We start from the raw sequence: 22,643 nt of genomic DNA on the forward strand, positions 1-22,643 counted from the left end.
TGCTAACAACTATAAAACAGGAACTTGACAGTAGCACAATACTAGTAGGGGACTTTAACACCTCACTTACACCAATGGACAGATCATCCAAAATGAAAATAAATAAGGAAACAGAACCTTTAAATGCCACAATAGACCAGGTAGATTTAATTGATATTTATAGGACATTCCGTCCAAAAACAGCAGATTATACTTTCTTCTGAAGTGCACATGGAACATTCTCCATTAGGTCACAAATCAAGCCTCAGTAAATTTTAGAAAATTGAAATCATATCAAGCATCTTTTCTGACCACAACGCTATAAGATTACAAATGAATTACAGGGATAAAAACATGAAAAACACAAACACGTGGAGGCTAAACAATACGTTACTAAATAACCAAGAGATCACTGAAGAAATCAAAGAGGAAATCAAAAAATACCTAGAGAGACAAATGACAATGAAAACACAACGATCCAAAACCTATGGGATGCAGCAAAAGCAGTTCTAAGAGGGAAGTTTATAGCTATACAAGCCTACCTCAAGAAACAAGAAAAATCTCAAATAAACAATCTAACCTTACGCCTAAAGGAACTAGAGAAAGAAGAACAAACAAAACCCAAAGTTAGCAGAAGGAAAGAAATCATAAAGATCAGAGCAGAAATAAATGAAATAGAAACAAAGAAAACAATAGCCAAGATCAATAAAACTAAAATCTCTTTCTTTGAGCAGATAAACAAAATTGATAAACCATTAGCAAGACTCATCAAGAAAAAGAGGGAGAGGACTCAAATCATAAAATTAAAAATGAAAAAGGAGAAGTTACAACAGACACTACAAAAATGTAAAGCATCATGAGACTACTACAAGCAACTCTATGCCAATAAAATGGACAACCTGGAAGAAATGAACAAATTCTTAGAAAGGTATAACCTTCCAAGACTGAACCAGGAAGAAATAGAAAATGTGAAAAGACTAATCACAAGTAATGAAATTGAAACTGTGATTAAAAATCTTCCAACAAACAAAAGTCCAGGACCAGATGGCTTCACAGGTGAATTCTATCAAACATTTAGAGAAGAGCTAACACTGATCCTTCTCAAACTCTTCCAAAAAATTGCAGAGGAAGGAACACTCCCAAACCCATTCTATGAGGCCACCATCACCCTGATACCAAAACCAGACAAAGATACTACAAATAAAGAACATTCAGACCAAGATCACTGAAGAATATAGACACAAATGTCCTCAACAAAATACTAGCAAACAGAATCCAACAACACATTACAAGGATCATACACCATGATCAAGTAGGATTTATCCCAGGGATGCAGGATTTTTCAATATATGCAAATCAATCAATGTGATACACCATATTAACAAATTGAAGAAGAAAAACCATATGATCATCACAATAGATGCAGAAAAAGCTTTCAACAAAATTCACAACCCATTTATGATAAAAATTCTCCAGAAAGTGGGCATAGAGGGAACCTACCTCAACATAATAAAGGCCATATATGACAAACCCACAGCAAACATTATTCTCAATGGTGAAAAACTGAAAACATTTCCTCTAAGATCAGGAACAAGACAAGGATGTCCACTCTCACCACTGTTATTCAACATAGTTTTGGAAGTCCTAGCCATGGCAATCAGAGAAGAAAAAGAAATAAAAGGAATACAAATTGGAAAAGAAGAAGTAAAACTGTCACTGTTCGCAGATGACATGATACTATACATACAGAATCCTAAAGATACCACCAGAAAACTACTAGAGCTAATCAATGAATTTGGTAAAGTTACAGGATACAACACTAGTGCACAGAAATCTATTGCATTCGTATATACTAATGGTGAAAAATCTGAAAGAGAAATTAAGGAAACACTCCCATTTACCATTGCAACAAAAAGAAGAAAATACCTAGGAATAAACCTACCTAGGGAGACAAAAGACCTGTATGCAGAAAACTATAAGACACTGATGAAAGAGATTAAAGATGATACCAACAGATGGTGAGATATTCCGTGTTCTTGGGTTGGAAGAATCAATATTGTGAAAATGATGATACTATCCAAAGGAATCTACAGACTCAATGCAATCCCTATCAAATTACCAATGGCATTTTTTACAGAACTAGAGCAAAAAATCTTAAAATTTGTATCGAGACACAAAGGACCCTGAATAGCCAAAGCAGTCTTGAGGGAAAAAAGCAGAGCTGGAGGAATCAGACTCCCTGACTTCAGCCTATACTACAAAGCTACGGCAATCAAGACAATATGGCACTGGCACAAAAACAGAAATAAAGATTAATGGAACAAGATAGAAAGCCCAGAGATAAACCCACGCACCTATGGTCAGCTAATCTATGACAAAGGAGGCAAGGATATACAATGGAGAAAAGACAGTCTCTTCAGTAAGTGGTGCCGGGAAAACTGGACAGCTACATGTAAAAGAAAGAAATTAGAACACTTCCTAACACCATACACAAAAAAAACCTCAAAATGGATTAGAGACCTAAATGTAAGACTAGACACTATAAAACTCTTAGAGGAAAACATAGGAAGAACACTCTTGGACATAAATCACACAAGATCATTTTTGATCCACCTCCTAGAGTAATGGAAACAAAAACAAAAACAAACAAATGGGACCTAATGAAACTTCAAAGCATTTGCACAGCAAAGGAAACCATAAACAAGATGAAAAGAGAACCCTCAGAATGGGAGAAAATATTTGCAAACCAATCAATGGACAAAGGATTAATCTCCAAAATATATAAACAGCTCATGCAGCTCAATGTTAAAAAAACAAACAACCCAATCCAAACATGGGCAGAAGACCTAAATAGACGTTTCTACAAAGAAGACATACAGATGGCCAAGAAGCACATGAAAATCTGCTCAACATCACTAATTATTAGAGAAATGCAAATCAAAACTACAATGAGAGGACTTCCCTGGTGGCACAGTGGTTGAGAGTCTGCCTGCTGATGCAGGGGACACGGGTTCATGCCCCGGTCCAGGAATATCCCACATGCCGCGGAGTGGCTGGGCCCATGAGCCATGGCTGCTGAGCCTGTGCGTCTGGAGCCTGTGCTCCACAACAGGAGAGGCCACAACAGTGAGAGGCCCACGTACCCCCCACCAAAAAAAAAAAAAAAACTACAATGAGGTATCACCTCACACCAGTTAGAATGGGCATCATCAGAAAATCTGCAAACAACAAATGCTGGAGAGGGTGTGGAGAAAGGGGAACCCTCTTGCACTGTTGGTGAGAATGTAAATTGAAACAGCCACTGTGGAGAACAGTATGGAGGTTCCTTAAAACACCAAAAATAGAATTACCATATGATCCAGAAATCCCACTGTTGGGCATATACCCTGAGAAAACCATAATTCAAAAAGATACATGCACCCTAATGTTCATTGCAGCACTATTTACAATAGCCAAGTCATGGAAGCAACCTAAATGCCCATTGACAGATGAATGGATAAAGAAGGTGTGGTACATATATACAATGGAATATTACTCAGCCATGAAAAGGAACGAAATTGGTTCATTTGTAGAGATGTGGATGGAACTAGAGACTGTCATACAGAGTGAAGTAAGTCAGAAAGAGAAAAACAAATATCATATATTAATGCATATATGTGGAACCTAGAAAAATGGTACAGATGAACCAGTTTGCAGGGCAGAAATTGAGACACAGATGTAGAGAACAAATGTATGGACACCAAGGGGGGAAAGCGGGGGTGGGGGTGGGGGTGGGATGAATTTGGCGATTGGAATTGACATGTATACACTGATGTGTATAAAATTAATGACTAATAAGAACCTGCTGCATAAAAAAATAAATAAAATAAAATTCAAAATAGAATCCACCTGCCAATGCAGGGGAAATGGGTTTGAGCCCTCGCCTGGGAAGATCCCACATGACGTGGAGCATCTAAGCCTGTGCCCCACAGCTACTGAGCCTGCTCTCTAGAGCCCACGAGCCACAACTACTGAGCCCATGTGCCACAAATACTGAAGCCCGTACACCTAGAGACCGTGCTCCACAACAAGAGAAGCCACCACCATGAGCAGCCCGTGCACCACAGCAAAGAATAGCCCGCACTCACAGCAACGAAGGCCCAACACAGCCAAAAATAAAGAAAGAAATAAATTTATTAAAAAAATAAAGAAACTACACCTATGAAGAAATTACTAAAATAAGCAGGATTTGCCATAGGGAGAAATTAAACTGTGTTACATTTGCAACAGAGACCTCAATCTTCATGAGCCTTCCATTCCATGGGAACAGTGGAGCTGGGATGGCTCTTCAGACTGTTTTGAATGGGGGCTAATCTTTTGTACCACTGCATTGACCATGGAAGGGCATAACCTTGGTATAGCTAACTCCTTTCAGCAATTTGTGGGGAGGGTCTCAACTGTGAGCCATCACAGCTTATAACACTTCCAGCAGTGGTAGAATGATTATTTCTGTGCTGAAGGGGGATCTGGGTGACACCCGCAGCTTTCACTACTACTTAATTTCTTTTGTGCGTGTGTGTGTACATGTGTGTGCACATGTGCTCTAGGTTTTTGTTTTATGTGGAGCGCATTCCTTCCTCTGGGTTATTCTGACTATTAAGAAGAGCCCGGTGTTCAAAGTTTCATTGTCTTTGAGCTCATTTGATAGAAGGTGACACGTTCAAGTAAAAAGAATCATTTTAATCAGTTTGTATTTCCAGTCTTGATTTTTCTCTCTTATTGCTGTAAGGATAGATGTGCTTATTGCTACTTTACGCATGTTGTATAAATGTGTATTTTTATTGCTATTAACCTAGTTAAAGTTGTCAGTTAACCTTAATATTCATTCTCCAATTTTAACATAGACATTTTTATAACATAAATAAATTGTCAACAAATACTGTAGAAAATGCACCGTTATCTTGCCTCTTCTCCTAACTAGGGACAACGAGGTGCACATGGTATGCCTGGAAAACCTGGGCCAATGGTGAGTATATTACTTTCATATTCAGTCAGTCACTTATTCATTCATTCTTCCATTTGTACATTCATTACCATTTACAAAGCACCTACTGTGTCCCAGGTGCTTGGAACAGAAAGACAATAAACACATAGTACTTGTCTTTGAAACCTGCCCTATCAAAGAAGAGAGATATATCAATTGATATTGTAGCATAATGCTATTGCTAACTTCTGTAATAGGGAAAGCAACCTGAAGTATGGGAACCTACCTGTACCGACACCAGCAGTGAGACAAAGAAGTCAAGAAAGACTTAAAGAGGAACAACTTTTAAGCTTAGTCTTGAAAGATGAGTATATAAAAAGAACAAGAATACAGCATGGTCCGTACAGTGGATATGTGAAAAACACAATAAGCTCAGGGAAATATTCAGTACTAGGAGGGTAAATCGGATTTGAAATTACTTGCCCTTAAGATGTTTTCTCCCTTGTTACTCATGAAAAGGAAACAAACTATGGGAGGAAAAATAAGTGTAATTTAAAAGGGCTTTTATTAATGCAAAACTGATGGATTTAAAATACAGTCCTCAAAGAAGAATCAGGATAACCTAGAATGAAATTCCTCTTACACTCATTTGCTTTAAATCCAGCTTTAAATCAGTGGTTTAGACTCTATTCATGCCTTCCCAAATGTAGTATAGTGACACATATTCACTCTTTATTAGCCTGAAAAAAATCACTCCAAAATATCCAGATGATTCTTAATCACCATTTTTATAAAGTGAAGTCCTAGATTTTGGTACAATGTGTAACTTTCTAAAAACTATCCTTATTACTTGGTTAACACAAAGAAAGTAATTTCTCTAGGAGCAATTGTTTCAAACAATTTGTGTTTGTGACTGACTCTCGTATGCTACAACTAGGAAATTCTGTTATGTTTAATACCACTGGACATGTCTTTTAGCACAATTTCATATCAGTGTTGTAAGGTTCTTATGATAAAATTATATTATTATCTTTGTGATTTTAAAGTACTAAGTGGATTATTCTTATATGTCAAAGTACAGAATAAAAGATTTCATGTTAATTAAAATACATGTCTAATCACTTTTCTGGTTTCTTTTAATAGGGTCCTCTTGGGATACCTGGTTCCGCTGGTTTTCCAGGAAATCCTGGGTTGAAGGTAAGACGTTACTATATTTAGCTCTTGATGACATGAATTACTTAAGTACCTGAATCCCAAAGTAAAGAATGTCATTTCTTTCATTGAAGAGTGTGGAAGTCGATCTTAACTAAGGAAAAGAGCCTAGCATATTCTCAATGTCCATTATGGTAGGGGAAAAAAAAAGAAAATGAAAAATATGATATTATTATATAATAAGTAATTAAAAGAGAATTACTTATAATCATATATTTGTAGTATCAAAGAATCTGTTGTAGTAGGACTCTAACACCAGACAATTGTAACGGCTGTGAGGGGTAAGGGTTTAATCTGAATTGGAACTCTATTCTTGGATACAGTGCCTGGCAGTAATAAATAACAGAATGTTCTAAACAATAGAAGAGTAAAACAAATCCGAGGTGGTCAAAAGGCCACACAATATTGGCCTCACTTCTGCTCCCCTTCTCCCCACCTCCACCCCCGCAACTTACACAATCATTAATGGAATGCGTGAGGAGGCTATTTGGCTGTCCATGTGGAAATGGATTGGAGTATTCTGCTGGGATGATTTACATTTGTAGTGAGTCACAACTTGTTCTTTCTCTCAACACTTTGGATGATAAATCCATGGATTACAGTGGGAGGTTATTAAGATTATATTAGCTAAATTAGTGAATAAGCTCAGAACACTACCTTCAAACTTTGAACAACACAATACGTTTGATTTTTCTCACACCCGGTTTTTCTTTGGCAATAATTTTCTTCATCTTGAAGAAGGGATTTGCTCACAAGATTCTGCTGTACAAAAATAACCGTGGCCAGTCACCTCACCTCTCTAAATCTTGTTTTCTCAGGGAATTTTATTGAAGATTAAGTGAGAAAATATGCAAACCCTTAGCATAGTGCCTGAGGCAGAGGGTGCCCTCAGTACAGGCCCACGCTTCTTGTTAGTGGGGCCACTCAGATTGGATTTGAACTTCAAAACAAACAAATAAACAAACAGAAAATCTCTAGTTGACCTTTCAAGTATTCTTTGAAATGTGAGAGTCATCAAGTCAAATTATTCTTCGGCTGTCTCTAACGCTGACTTTAAATTCTGTGCCACAGGAACGTAGCTGCTTTATTTTAAAATGGTGCCCTCCGTTGGTTCACTAACCAGTCCCTCCGTTAACTGAGAACTCACTGTGAACTCAGCCGAGTAGGACCTGCTTCAGTTCTCCTCTGTATCTGATCTGCTCCCTGAAGTCCTAAATCTGCTGCCACTGACTCTGACATTGGAAGGCCCAAACTCCCTGTGTACCTCAGTCAAAATAGGCAAAATCCCTTCCCTCTCTCTCTCTGTAAGACTCTCCACCCTCACACCGAGCTCTGGCTAGAGAATTCAAGGAAGAATACTCACAATGCCCCGGACTCTCACTTAGCAGGAAGTGGTTTCTGCTCCTACTGTGGCCTCTAGTTAAGACTTCACTAGCCACCATAGTTTATACAGTAGTTCACTCTGGATACTTCCCTCTCCTCCTGGGATTTTCTAATACGGGCTGTTGGCTACTGAAAACTCCTTAATAAAGTCAAACACCTCACAAAACTGTTTCAGAAATTGTTTCCCTGTCCTACCACCACCCCCAACATAAAGACCACCACCCCCGGTGTTTGTTTTTGGCCAAAATTCTGCTATACCTGTAATATTCTTCCAGGCTCTCTGGCTCTCTAGATGAAGAATAAACTTTCACGTCTAGTTCTTTGTATTTCAGTGAAGGATAATAGTGATTCCCTCTGCGATTTGATTTACATTAGTTACTTAATATGTTAGATAAAATGCAGAAACTCAGCTAAGTTTGAATTTCAGATAAATAAAGAAAAAACTTTTAGGATAAATGTGTTCCAGATATTGCATGGGACAAACTTATTCTGAAATCATTTGTTGTTTATCTGAATTAAAACTTAACCAGGCATCCTGTATTTTTATTTACTATCTGGATTCCTATCTTGGGTTGAAACAAGGGTGGCTATCAGGTGACCTTCACCAGGTTGCTCTGCTCTGCATGCCGTGGGCATCATCACATCCAGAGTGGCGGGAAGTGAGTCCATCCCTTAAGCTAAGTTAGGTACACACCCCTGGAAACTACTTTGTGCTCTTGACTCGTTTAAATGATTGGGTGTAAAATGTAAAACTCCAAATAAGCAGTCAGTTTTGAAACACACCACACTGATATTTTCTTAAATTAACGTTTTCCTCATACCCCTTTAGGGAGAAGCAGGTCCCACTGGGGCACGAGGCCCTGAAGGTCCTCAGGGGCAAAGAGGTGAAACTGGGCTACCGGGTCCTGTTGGCTCTCAAGGTCTTCCTGTAAGTTCCTAGTATATTTAGAAATTATCACTGAAAGCTGGACATGTTTTATAACTTTTGAACAAAGGCACCATATTTTAATATATTCTCTTTCAGTTCTGAATGAGTGTTTAGAACTCATGAAAACAAAAATGTCCCTTGTCAACTCTGCAAATTTTGTCTATTTTATGGAAAAGGGAATTAATTAGTCATAAAAGTGATTTTTATAATATAATGGTGGTTGATTTATTTTTCCTTTCTTTCTTTTTGGTAATTTTTCTGCCTCCTTTTGTGAGATGGGTGGACATCTGAATACCACCCTAGATATGGCTTAATATTTCATGAACTTTTCCTGTATCTTTTAGGGTGCAGTGGGAACTGATGGTACGCCTGGTGCCAAAGGCCCAACAGTGAGTAACTAACTTCATTTATGCCACATGAGGTTCAAATGGGCACAATCCTTTGGACAGTGACCATAGACTTGTGCCTAGGTCTCTGCTCATCATGTTACTCTTGCATTCCAATAGGGTTCTCCGGGTACCTCTGGTCCTCCTGGCTTAGCAGGGCCCCCTGGATCTCCAGGACCTCAGGGTAGCACTGGACCTCCAGGAATTCGAGGCCAACCGGTAATGTCTATCAAAGAATTATCATCCATTAGTATAATACAACTAAGATCGCCAGAGAAATAATATGTAATGAGATACAGTGAAACATAGATAATGTGACTTATTTGAATGAGGCAAAAGAAGGTAGGGATTTTTGTAAAGTGGAAGCCAAATGTTAATGTACAATTTACATGTTTAAATTCAAAGGGGAAAATTATTGCACTATGTTAAATTTTAGTGTTCTTTTGTTTAAAATAGTAAGGTCATAACTTCATGATCCACCTCATAGAATTTTATAGAGTTACATAACAAATATGGAGACATTTTGCAAGCCAGTATGGGGAAATACGGAGTTTTCATGGGGGGTTATAATGACAACTTGGCTAAAATGGGTTCAACAGCTATTTCTTAAGATTTATTCTTGAAGAGTGCTTCCAACATGTTGTTTATATTGAATGAGTTTCCACATTTTGTATAAATTTGTATGTTTTATATTCATATATTTATCTATTGGTAAAAATATACGGTTAGTTCTTAAGAAATAAACACATTGAGAAGCTGTGCTTATGTATCTTTTAGCTTGATATATAACAAAACTTTGTTTCCTAGTACTACTTAAAACAAATATTTTAGATCCTGATCTAAGTAATTTGATTATGCTGATAAATCCTTTTTAAACGCTAGTGACAAATTTATAAAAACATGCGTGTTGTTGGTATTTTACATTTGATTTTATCATGTTCTCAATTTAGCAATCTGGTTCCCACAAATTATAGTACAATTGGTATTATAAAGACATACATACCCAAAACTCTTGAATACTCTGAAGATAAAATACCCTAATTGAAGTTGTCAAATCTCAATAAATAGAACATAAATATAAAATTATTTTGATTTGGGGTGAAGAAATCTATTTCCTAAAATAGACTCTGAATAGATTTATCTATTGAAGTTGTCATTGTTAGTTCTAATTTTTATTATCAAATTGTAATAATAACTGAATAATTCTAATTATCCTACTATGCATGATTAAAAACAAGATTTTAAAAGTAAATCTTTTGAAGACCCCTGTAAAATATACAAACTACTACCTAACTATACTGGATTTTATAAAATTTTCCACACATTCTACAAGATTTGCATAATTTAAAAAAATTATTATACTGCTGATTCAGTACAGACTCAGCTGCAGAAAATTTTCAAGGCCCATTCAGTGTAATAATTAAAGCAGGTTGGGCTGGATAAATATCTTGGTTCTTAAAATTATCAATGTTTTTATTTTAGGGTGATCCAGGAGTTCCAGGTTTCAAAGGAGAAGCTGGCCCAAAAGGGGAACCGGTAAGGTTTTATTTCTTTTAAATGATAAGAAGAACATGAATATTATCCAGAAATGTAAGCCCAAAATACTCAAGTACTTCAAATAATGACAGTGAGAATTATAATACTTTTGGATGGAAATAGTTTGCTTAATATAGTTTAAAATTTGTGACTGACTTATTTAAATGAATCTTTTGACTATAACTCCCTTGTCAAATGGCTCTTTCTGGTATCTGTCCTTCTGTTTTCAATAGGGGCCACATGGCATTCAGGGTCCAATAGGCCCACCTGGTGAAGAAGGCAAACGAGGTCCCCGAGGTGATCCAGGAACAGTTGGTCCTCCAGGCCCCATGGGAGAAAGGGTAAAATTTGAATGATTGAATAAATTCTTATAGTTGTGGGGGAATTACATGAATAACTTTTGGAATAGTGAGGAAAACTAGAGCAATAAAGAGAAATGCTGGCAGGTGCATTGCACAGTTCAGTATGGCTATCTTTGAATTCAGGGAGCCAACTGTCTAATCATTGTTCATTCATTCATTCATCTAATATTGACTGAACAAATGCTCTATGCCAATTTGGTATATGGTGCTTGGGATACATCAGTGAACAAGAATGCTATGGTTCCAGCCTTCATGCGGGGGCTAGTAAACAATAGTTTAGTGGGGAGGTAAGCAATAAACAAGTTAACAGTAAATAAAAATATAATTACGCATTTTAATAAGTGCCATATACACTTAGGGAATAGCAGGGTGATGTGGTAGAGAGTAACTTATGACAGTAGTGTGGCATTAGGTTAGGTGGTTAGGAAATAAGATTCTTTGAGAAGATGGCATCTAGCTAAGATCTGAAGATTAAGATGAGCCAGCAAGAAAACTTGAGAGAAAAAGCATTTTTCAGCAGAGGAAACAAAAAATGCAAATCCAGGAGGCCAGAAAGGGCTTAGTGATTTTGAAGACCAGAAAAGTTTGCTGTGACTGGACTATAATGAAACAGGTCTGAAAGGGAGAATAACAATATCACCTCACTTTTGTACGGAACCTCAGAAAATGCAAAGGGCTTCACATCAGAGACAATACTAATGCCTGCAGTCACTGACATTTTGATTGTGGTAGATGGTACCATTTCTTTACCTCTTGTATCTATATCTATGTATCAGTTTTTCTCTACGTTTAATTTTACAATGAAGTGGTAAAATATTTTTTGATTTGAATAATTTTGGCTCAGTACTTACATGTAGTTTTCAAAATTTAAAATGTCTTTCTGTATAGTCAGGTTATTTTTTCTTATATATATCTATTGCTGTGTTGGGTTGATCATAGCTCCTAAAACCTTACAGTACTAAGAATAAAAATCACCCACTCATTATATATTACAAAAACATCCACAATTAAGAATCACATTTTGGTCATTTGTAGGGTGCTCCTGGCAATCGTGGTTTTCCAGGCTCTGATGGTTTACCTGGACCAAAGGTAAGGTTATCCTATCAAGGTTGACACTCCTGTGGGCAGCGTTGCAAAAGATGCCATTGTCCAGCATGGTGATCTAGCCTTGGTCCACATGGGTCCAGATCTAGAAAAGAGTTGGACACAGATGTTACTTCTACTGCCAAATCCCTCTTGTGCAATTTCTTCATTATAGAGGCCTAGGGGAGAAGGACGATGGTTGGAGGTGTATTGGAGTTTGTTTTCGAACTTTCCAGGGACATTCTTGAGAAGAATAAGCCATAAATCTTTCCTTTAGCTGATATATATTTTTTCCTTTATCTAGAAATTTAGACTGTTTCAAAATTTGGGGGTTTCTAAATCTAAGTTATTGGAGTGAGGCTCTAAACACAACTTTCATTAGTTAATGATGAAAAACCTCTATTCTACAAGGAATCCAAATGAGAACAAAATGTGAAGTGACATGGTTTACAAAGAAGTCTTTGTAACTACTTTGACAAACTCTTTTATGTTATACTAGTGGTTTGATTTGTAAAACAAGGATTTTATATATGCTTGCTTTTGTTTCCCTGCACTCCCTTTTTTCTGATATGTTCTGCTTTGCTTTGGAACAGGGGGCTCAAGGAGAGAGGGGTCCTGTAGGTTCTTCAGGACCTAAAGGAGGTCAGGGGGATCCAGGACGTCCGGGGGAACCTGGGCTTCCAGGTGCTCGGGTAAGAACACAGCACTTTTTTGCTACATCAACCCAGGAGATATGCTCCTGAGAATTCATTAAAGGTTTTTTAAAGGTTTTTTTTTTTTTAATAGCTTGCTTTCACGACTTGGAACATTTCTTTGTTTTTTTCTTTGGGTTTGACCTGATTCATTATTTTTGAAATAATGAATGGTTTGCTATTTTTTATCATGTATAGAAAATAAACCTTCTAGTCTCCTTTATTCAAAGAGGTATGTATTAATAATTTTACCACTTGATATGAAAAGAAAATCCTTTATCAATTTTTATGATTTTTCTTTACTTGCTGATGAACAACTTATGTGATTTTTAGCACAGAGAATTCCTGACAAATTTCATTTTAACAAAATGTCACTTGAAAATTCATTAGAACTATGGAATTACCCTTATATTCAGTTGTCAACAATGCCCCTTAAAGAGAAAAGGATTATACAGAAAGCTTCATGGAAAGATACATTTGGCTTAACATAAGTTCTTTGTCTTGAACCCAGTGTTAGATATATGAGTAAAAGTCTCCTACAACCCTTTCTCCTTCTACGTGAGAAACAGGCATTGGGTTCATCTTCGATAGATATCTTCGATATTCTTCCCTAGACACATGATAAAGGTGGAATGCCAGTTGAATGACCATTCAATTACTTTTAGTAAAAATGATCCCTGATTGTAGACTGCATTTGGACTTGGAGGACTATGAATGAATTAAAAAAACTGGTAGGAGGCATAGCTTTGGATTTCCTGAGTTTGCAGGGACTTGTACCTGGGCATTCACCTTGCTGGGACCAGTATAGTATGTCCAAGGTGCTGTTACAAATATTGGTTATGTGAGATTTCAAACCAGGGTGGCTCCTGCACCCACCACGTAGACTGATTCTCTCACATCGGGCCTCCCATTGTGGGAGGCTTAGAGTCTGGCCCTGAAGGCTGTGCTGTGAGAACTCCTCCCAGTGGGGAGCCCCACAAGTGATGCCTTGTTGCATGTTGTGTTGTCTGCCCTGTATCCTGCCCTGTATCCTGAAGCCAGGTTGGGTGGGGTCCATGATGCTCCTGTGAGTTTGTCTAGAGGAGCCTAAGGCTACTGAGAGTGGGCATTGCAAAGTGGAACTGGATCTTTTTAATGCAGTGTTATTTTTACTCTTTAGAATCTTTACTCCAGTTGCAGGTCAGCAACAAACTGACAATTGCTTTTAATTTTTAGGGTCTGACAGGAAATCCTGGTGTTCAAGGTCCTGAAGGAAAACTTGGACCTTTGGTAAGTAATTTAAACAAAAGTCCACCACCATTAATATTTCTCAATAGACATGCAACTTACATGGTAAGATGCTTATTTAAGGTTAACATTTTTGATCAGGTGGATGCTGATCATGTTTACATATTTAAAATGTACCTTCCTCTCCTGGAAGCAAATATTAAGGATCTGCGTATTTTCAAAATGACCAAAAATTGATAGCGTTGTATTGAAATAAATGCTTGAGATTGTAATTGCTTCTCTGACATAAGTGAAAAAGTTTCCGTGATGTATTTATTAATATTAGTGGAATTTGTTAGCAACATTCTCATTTCTTGATATCCTTCCAATTTTATACATTTAAGAGATAAGTGGGTATAAATTTGACAGTTCATATATTCTGGGCCCTTTCCTTATACAGTAAATGTGAAATGGAAGTCCTGAGTTTTCATTACCACAAACAAGAGTAAATGAAAGAAGGAAGATTTCCCCTATTAATATGAGAATGTAAAGAGACATAAAGATGAGGCTTGTGTATAGAATAAGAATAAAGTCTCCATTCTAAATATTCAAATACCTCAGCAGTTGTTTTTAAGAACATTCAACTGTCCTGATTCACTAAAATAAAAATGTGGCTTAATTTAAAACTTACATAACTTTTGTAGTAAGGAAAGGCAAGTGACAATTTGGGTGATGTAACATTCAGAGAGAACTTATGTGAAACTTACATTGCTCCTGTCAATTTTGTAGGGTGCTCCAGGAGAGGATGGCCGGCCAGGTCCTCCAGGCTCCATAGGAATCAGAGGGCAGCCTGGGAGTATGGGTCTTCCAGGCCCCAAAGGTAGCAGTGTGAGTACAGTGTATAATGTTGCCATCTCATCATAATCCTCACTTGGAGCTGACATGTTTATAGCAAACTGATTGAAATTTAAATTAGTTTGCATTGATTCTTTAGGGTGACCCTGGAAAACCTGGAGAAGCAGGAAATGCTGGTGTTCCTGGGCAGAGGGTAACTACACATTTTCTGCTAAAGAAAAAAATATATATGAAATTACCCAAATTCTCATGGTCTCACCTCATAAATTATCTCTCTGCGATGCTAGGGAGCTCCTGGAAAAGATGGTGAAGTTGGTCCTTCCGGTCCTGTGGGCCCCCCGGTATGTAAGTTTTAGTGAGAATATATTCACATTGCATTCTTCAGTGATGTTTGTCTGAGACTTTACTCATGGATAGGTTCTGGGGGGAAGTAAATAAAAAAGTGCAAGATGGAAGAATTTCAGTTATATCTTTTCTTTTGATTCCTGTGCTGGCATCTTCTGCCTTTTTAAGTAGAATTATTGGTCTTTTCATTTTAAACTTCTATGAAATGCTGATGGTAAAAGCTACCTCATCATCTCTATGTTATCACAGTTGAAAATTATGTGAGGAAAGTAGTGTCTGACAAATATTTTATACTGTATTTTATTTAAAAAATATAAATACTCGATTATACCAGGTTTTTTTTTCCTAATATTGTGTCTTATAGAAATTTATTTAAGCGTTTTGTTTTGTTTTGTTTTGTTTTTTTGGATGGACTAAAAAGGAATAATATTTATCCTTTGAGGTATATTTTCATCCTAGGATTTTAAAATTGTGTTTATCAGAAATATTATGGCATGTTTATTTGTTTTGGAATGGGGCAATTTAAATATCTTTTTTAAAATGTTAGCTTTGCTTTCTTTAGTTATTCTAGTTTTGAAGGTTTGATTAATAATTTTTATAACACTGAGAAACAAACTACAATGGAAACATTAATTACCTTTTAGATTAGACATATAAAAGTAATGGATTTTTCCATGCCAATAGTCAATTTCCCCCCAAATTTTACAGTTGGCTCCAGACATTTATGTTTGGATAAAAAATGAACATATGTTATCAGTTTCTTCACTGGCTTTAGAAGATATTTTCTCACCATCAGGGACTTCAAACGATACAATTAGTTGACATTTAGGACTAGTTTATTATCTTGCTAAAGTGAAAAACTTGTGATTGGAAGAAATACAAAGAAATATAAATACTTCTGGTGGTTCACACAAGTAGGAAGCAGACATAAGGATCTGGCTCTTGATGTTCATGGTTTTCTTTCCTTCGTGACTTAGGGTCTAGCTGGGGAGAGAGGAGAACAGGGCCCTCCAGGCCCCACTGGCTTTCAGGTATGCACTGACTCAGTCTTCCATTTCTTCTTCCCCTAACCAAAATGCTTTTTAATAAAAAGATATGGTTGAATGATGTGAAATTCTACAATTTTCAAAGGGGTCATTCCTCTTTTAGTAAATAAGATAGACATTTGGACAAAATCAAACATTTTTACTCAAAGAGAAGGAACAGATTTCCCCTGAACAACTGATCAAACCCCAAACCTATTAACAAATTATAAATCATAAAATGTTCTTAATATCTCAATAAGATTTATTTAACTATATTGAGGCTTATCTAATTTTATTGACACAGTGTCTAAAATTTTTTGTTGAACAAATTTTCATGATTTATTTAATTAAATATGATGGTAGATTAATAGCACAGATAATCATAATTTGGGGAAAAAACTGTCAGGACTAACTTTCAATATTCTAGCAGCCTAAAGTATTGTTCTCAAAGCCATTAAAAGCTCCACAAATATAAAGAACCTACTGTTATATTCTTACCTCTTTTTTGCTAAGTGGTGTGCAAATGAAAATCTAAACCTACGAACTGACTAGCTGCTGTGTTATGTTAGGGGATGTAGGTTTCTCATTTTGCTTTGCTTAACTTGTGTTTAAATAATGTCTTTTGCTTGAAAATATAGTCAGGGAGCTCTATGAATTGTGAACTGTTAACACTGGTGGCCTATTAAATTTCCACAGAGTCACAATTTTATATTCTTACTTTTGCTTTAGGGGCTTCCTGGTCCTCCAGGGCCTCCTGGGGAAGGTGGAAAGCCAGGTGATCAGGTAAGTGTTTAAATAATAAGGATAGCGATACTAAAAATTGCTAACATAATATCACTTACTATGTGTCAGGCTCTGTTCTGCTTTGCTTTAAATTAATTATCTCCTTTAATCCTCAAAACAACTCTTATGTACTAGGTACTATTATTATTATTATGTCCATTTTACAGATGAGGAAAATAAGGCACACGGATGTTAAGTAATTTTCCCAAAGTCACACAGCTGATATGATTTGAACCCAGGTCATGTGCTTATACTGTGTTCTTAATCACTAAATATGTCTTACTGTACATTTTACTGGAGGCTTCATAAACGTTTAGGAACAGAAACTTACCATTTTATTTCTGTCATTTTACCAGCACATAGGTTTATGTAATTTATTTTTCTTTGAGTGATTTATTCATTCAACTGTTCAAAAATATTTACTGAGCACTCTGTGCTAAGCTCTACTAAGCCTTGGCCTGAACCAATTGAACAAGATGGACATGGACCTTGCCTTATATTTTATTTTACTAGGAGACAGAGAGTATAGAAAGTCAGTTACAACAGTAGCATATTCTAAATGCTATGGTAAGAGAGGCACTGTGTGTATGTAAACCTAGAAGATGCACCTAATTCAGACATTGGGGTTTAGAAAAAGTTTCCTGGACAAAATAGTATCTTTTATAAGATCTGAAGGAAGAATGATGGTAAGCAGGGAGCAGGGAAGGTAAGAAAATGCTCCAGGAAATGCAAACAGCAAGTGCAAAGGCTTGATGATCAAATTTAGGCACTGAAAAAAGTTCAGTAGGTCAGAAATGTGAAATACAGGTTGAGGAGGGTGAAGAAGAGGCTGGAGAATGACAGGGGCCTGATTCTGGAAAGTCTTAATTTGAGTCTAGTTTGTTCTTATTATTAGAGTAATGGGAATCTAATGAAGGGCTTTTAAGTAGAGAGAAATACTATTACATTTGGGTTTTAGGAAGATCATGCCACAATGAAGACAATACATTTCAAGGGACAAGACTGGAGGCCTACTTGATATAGTTACTGTCTCTATCAAACAGAGAAGTTTTAAATGACAAATTTTCCTTTAGTTAAGAACAAACTTTTAATGTAGTCATGACAGCATTAGTTTGAACCCACAATTCCTAGTACAGTGTGTTGTCTATATTATATGTTCAAGGAATATTTATTAAATTGAATTGAATTGGTTCTATTTAAAAGATTAGTACTTCATTGCTTTTAATTTCACTTTCCTCTGTTAAGTTTTTCACATTCCATTAGGAAATAAAAGGCCTTTTGCTTTTATTTTATTGTTGCTAAAAGTAATATCTTTGTGAGATAATATTTTGAATGAACTCATTGCCAAAAATCAATCATTCAGGTATAATATAAACTTTTCTGGAAAAGTATTTCCATCCAATGTATATGATATCCCATTGTTTATAAAACTGTACATATTTTTCTTTCTTCAATATTATGGGCTTAGTCAGACTTCTAATAGTATGTTAGAAGAAATTAGGTATATGATCTGGAAAGATTTCTAATAAATACCTAAAGTTCAGTTGAAAGTTTTTCATTTAAAAAGATGTATTTTATAGGGAGTTCCTGGAGATCCTGGAGCAGTTGGCCCATTAGGACCTAGAGTAAGTATTTTCTTCTTCTTCATGATTAACTTTGTGTCCACTGGCTTCAGTTTGAAAAAGCATCTTTTATCTTAAACTGGGCTTTAATTGTTACAGTTTTTTACTTAATGAAAATCAATCTTATGAGAAATATTTTGTGCTGTGAAACTAGTATATGCTTACTTCAAGTTCATTTCTTATTAAATTAGAAAACTGAGTCTTAATAGTTGCTCATTTCTAAATTTTTCCCCAGTAGAAGTCATTTTTCACATTTCCAGGAACACTTTTTTTTTTTTTTTCCTGTGGTACGCGGGCCTCTCACCGCTGCGGCCTCTCCCGTTGTGGAGCACAGGCTCTGGACGCGCAGGCTCAGCGGCCATGGCTCACGGGCCCAGCAGCTCCGCGGCATGTGGGATCTTCCCGGACTGGGGCACGAACCCGTGTCCCCTGTATTTATTGGCAGGCAGATTCCCAACCACTGCGCCACCAGGGAAGCCCATCCAGGAGCACTTTTAACCCATTTTCAGATCAAGCACTGAGACTGTTTGACATTCCTATGTTGTGTAGGGAGAACGAGGAAATCCAGGGGAAAGAGGAGAACCAGGAATAACCGGACTTCCTGGTGAGAAGGGAATGGCTGGAGGACACGGTCCTGATGGTCCAAAAGTAAGTATGGTAGTGAGCTCAGTAGTTTAAAATGGTCTAAAATTACTGCTCAATAAACACATAATGGTGCTAGGATTTATTATTATTTATTTCTTTTGTTTTTACAAAATATTTGATTATATAATTTCTTCAACAAATATTTAATGAGCACCTTCTTGGCTTTTCTTTGGCACTAAAGAGTCAGCTAAAAAAGAATCTCTTCTTTGATGGGATTTTTGATCACTACATAAAGTAGTGATACATTCTCATATACAAACCTATTTCTAATATTTATTTATATAACTTTTATTAATGACATATTAATAAGCAGAGACAATAAATCGAAAATTGTGTAATTTATTAGGATGTCTTCCTAATCATATGCTCCATTTTCCTTGTCTCAGTTTCTACAGTTCTGCTTACTTAATATATGAAAGTATGTCACTTTTGAAATCTGAAAGTACAATACATTATAAGGCAAAAATCAGTACCATTTCCTTTTGGGTGCTGTTTTAAAATTGGTAGAAGACTGTGTGGCCAACTTCAGTGCAAACAACTGAAGTAGAATTTTTCATGATCATATAATATTAGATCCCTTATTACTTTCAAAGGCCAGAGTGATTAAAGAAGATCTGCTTCAATTTAATTACTGAATGAGCCGAAAAGCCAACTTCCTATCATGGGTTCTATAGAGAGAGAATGGAATACTCTCTAAATGTGATGTCTTCTTTTTTTATTAGAATCCCTATGATGTTGCCAAAAAAAGAAAATAAAAAGGCAATTCTATCATTTTTATTTGAATTGGTACCCAATTTCTCCAAAGAGACTGTTGACAACAAACCAACAATCGAAACAGCAAGATCTGATTTTTTTTAAATGAACTCAGAGTCAGTTTTCCCAAATGAAAAATATAAGCACTAGGTTGAACCACATGAAATTGCCAAGATTCTACTATTTTTGATTTACCAAAACAGGAATTTCATATAGTTTCAACCTTAAAATATAGGGGAGCTTACTTATTGTTGGTTCATTTCAGGGCAGTCCAGGACCAACTGGGACCCCTGGAGATACAGGCCCACCAGGTCTTCAAGGTATGCCGGGAGAAAGAGGAATTGCAGGAACTCCTGGCCCCAAGGGTGACAGAGTAAGTTTGGTTTGTTTAGTTCATCCATTTACACTTTCTACTGATAATGATTTCCTGGGCAGACTTTTACTTCTACCACCCTAAGTCACAAGTCATTCATTCATTTATTCTTTCAATATATGTGTACTTAGAAAATGTTCAGTCCCAGGCACTGTTCTAGGCCCAAGGGGATACAGCTGTGAACATTAGAGAGACGTCCCTGCTCTCATGAAGCTTCCATGCAAGTGTAGGAAAAAGACAATTAAATGATTAAATGGTGTTTTGTATGTTTTTCCAGGGTGGCATAGGAGAGAAAGGTGCTGAAGGCACAGCTGGAAATGATGGAGCAAGAGTAAGTGAAAGCATTCCTTTCCGCAGCTGGGCTAGGAATCAACATCATCACTATCATATGAATTTGCCTGAACTTTAAAAAATAAGGTTCATGTTTCCATGGTTGTCAGGATTAGGAGAATGATGAGATCTGAGATTTGACACTGATGGACCACAGATATTCACTTTGCTTACCTTGAATTAGAACAAGCCAAAAAATAGTCATTATTGAGAGAATGAAGTAAGACACATTTTTATTATGCATATGAGATTGGTGCTTTAAGCGGTAGGGCCCTCTTTATCTTTATTATCTTTTTATTTCAAGGGCAATGTTTATTTTTATTAAAATGCTGCTCTAGTGAGTTACCTTAGACCTCATTCCAGTGCAGGCAAGTAGAGTTTTACAGAGTAGCCAAAGGTGTGACAAATGTTTCTCAATATACTAAATGTTAGGGGTGAGAAAATTACTGCATGATGAATCGTCATTAATGCTTTCATTGATAAAGAGGCTGAATAAGTGAAATGTAAAGAAGGATTGTTTAATATCCTTCCAGAAATTGACATTTAACAAACTTTATGTCCTTAAAAATGGAATGTATTTGCAATTCTAAGGATAATCAGACAATCAGACTGAAAATATATTTTCAAACATGAATGATCCTCTCAGGTAAGAGCAGGTAGTTACAGTTGCTCAGACAGTCAGCATTTCCTGGAAATAGTTCCTGATATTTGATAAATAGTTTCTGGTTCAGTATGACATGGTTTGCTGTTAGTTGTCATGCTGTGTCCTGACAATAGCCGTTATACTATTTAAAAAGAGATGACACTGAACCACTGTTAATATTTTGATTCTGTCCATTGAGCCACTGTTAATACATTGATTATATTAACTTTTGATTAAAGAAATAAAGTAAATTATAGAAAAGTTTTAGCCTTAGTGATAATTATCCCTTTTTTCTTTTTCTGGAAAGCTAATTAAGGGTGAAGCACTTAGTTTAGCAAATTATGAACTCAAAATATCTTTTGCCTTTTAATTAAATCTAATATTTGATTTAATATTTTTAAAAAGTGGTCTAAGTAAATCCGGTTTATGGTTTGTATTTCACATCATGGTTGCTCTGGAGTGCACAGTAAGTAGTGTGCTGTTTGAAGGAGAGATGCATTGACAGTTTATTTTAAGGAGAAAGCTGAAATACATATCTATTGTTCCTTTGAACTATGAAAATGCAATGCAGTAGGATCAAGATTTAAGCAATGACTGCTTCATTTTTAGTGAGGGAAATATGTTGTTTTAGGGAAGAAGCAGAGCAGAGCATTTGCTGTAATCTCATGGTAAAGGAAAAAAAAATGAATCACTTTTTTTCTGTATGAAAAAAATGAGAACGTAATAAAGTCACCTTTATATTTAATCAAATCCTTTAAGGAAGTATATTAGGTAAATGGATGGCAGAACATTGTTTCATTATAGATCTAGAGAATTTAAGATCACAGTTTTCTTATGTTCTTGTCACAGATATAAAATTAAAAAGTCATTTTGTTCCTTAAGTTTCTGCAGTAATGCATGTAGAAATTAAATGACAAAAGGATATCTGGGCGGCTTGTGAAGAGGCAATACACAAATATGAGAGAGAAAACCTGTCTTAGGAAGGATTCCAATGCAGTGCAGCAGTTTAAAGATTGTAACCTCATGTCAAGAAAACCCCATGTGGTAGCACCCTACATTCTGAGCCAGAGAACAGCGTCATCTTCAGTGTAGCGGGGTAGTGCAACTCCTTTTCATCACAGGGGAATGTGGAAAACTGAGTGCTTTAGTAGAATTTCACTTTTTTAAAAAAAACAAAGGAGTGATATTTCACTAGTATAATTTAAGAATATAGTATTCTATACAAAAAAAGAAAAGCCTCTTCAATCTATTGTCACATTTCAAATAGGTATTAGCAAAATTAAATAAGCTAAGAAACACAGAAACACTGTTGAAGGGTAGCGCTAATTTCATACTAATGTTTGAAGACGGTGTTATATATGGAGGAGTTGAGTTGGATGAAAGAGATTAAAACGTTTTGTGGAGAAAATCCATTGGAAATTGTTTTAGACTATATAGAATATTGAGAATATACAGTTATGTCATTTATTATAGGTAATGTTTTACAAAAGCAGTCAGCTGTAACAAAATAGTCCCTTCTTTGTTAGTTTGTTTACACAT

At 36.2% G+C, this 22,643-nt stretch overlaps 1 protein-coding gene across 2 annotated transcripts in view; it reads left to right on the top strand.

Moving 5' to 3' along the window:
- Window positions 1-22,643, top strand: part of COL5A2 (collagen type V alpha 2 chain) — a 143,852-nt gene that overhangs the window by 99,503 nt on the left and 21,706 nt on the right. For both annotated transcript variants that reach the window (XM_032638021.1, XM_032638022.1), the window contains 19 exons: window positions 4,940-4,984; window positions 6,086-6,139; window positions 8,367-8,465; window positions 8,810-8,854; window positions 8,972-9,070; window positions 10,334-10,387; window positions 10,621-10,728; window positions 11,785-11,838; window positions 12,426-12,524; window positions 13,740-13,793; window positions 14,520-14,618; window positions 14,725-14,778; window positions 14,873-14,926; window positions 15,908-15,961; window positions 16,685-16,738; window positions 18,319-18,363; window positions 18,910-19,008; window positions 20,024-20,131; window positions 20,409-20,462. In XM_032638021.1, coding sequence (XP_032493912.1) covers window positions 4,940-4,984; window positions 6,086-6,139; window positions 8,367-8,465; window positions 8,810-8,854; window positions 8,972-9,070; window positions 10,334-10,387; window positions 10,621-10,728; window positions 11,785-11,838; window positions 12,426-12,524; window positions 13,740-13,793; window positions 14,520-14,618; window positions 14,725-14,778; window positions 14,873-14,926; window positions 15,908-15,961; window positions 16,685-16,738; window positions 18,319-18,363; window positions 18,910-19,008; window positions 20,024-20,131; window positions 20,409-20,462 — 1,332 coding nt within the window. The remainder of the gene's footprint in view (window positions 1-4,939; window positions 4,985-6,085; window positions 6,140-8,366; window positions 8,466-8,809; window positions 8,855-8,971; window positions 9,071-10,333; window positions 10,388-10,620; window positions 10,729-11,784; window positions 11,839-12,425; window positions 12,525-13,739; window positions 13,794-14,519; window positions 14,619-14,724; window positions 14,779-14,872; window positions 14,927-15,907; window positions 15,962-16,684; window positions 16,739-18,318; window positions 18,364-18,909; window positions 19,009-20,023; window positions 20,132-20,408; window positions 20,463-22,643) is intronic.

Source organism: Phocoena sinus, chromosome 7 (genome assembly GCF_008692025.1).
Source record: "Phocoena sinus isolate mPhoSin1 chromosome 7, mPhoSin1.pri, whole genome shotgun sequence".
In the NCBI taxonomy this organism is placed as follows: domain Eukaryota; kingdom Metazoa; phylum Chordata; class Mammalia; order Artiodactyla; family Phocoenidae; genus Phocoena; species Phocoena sinus.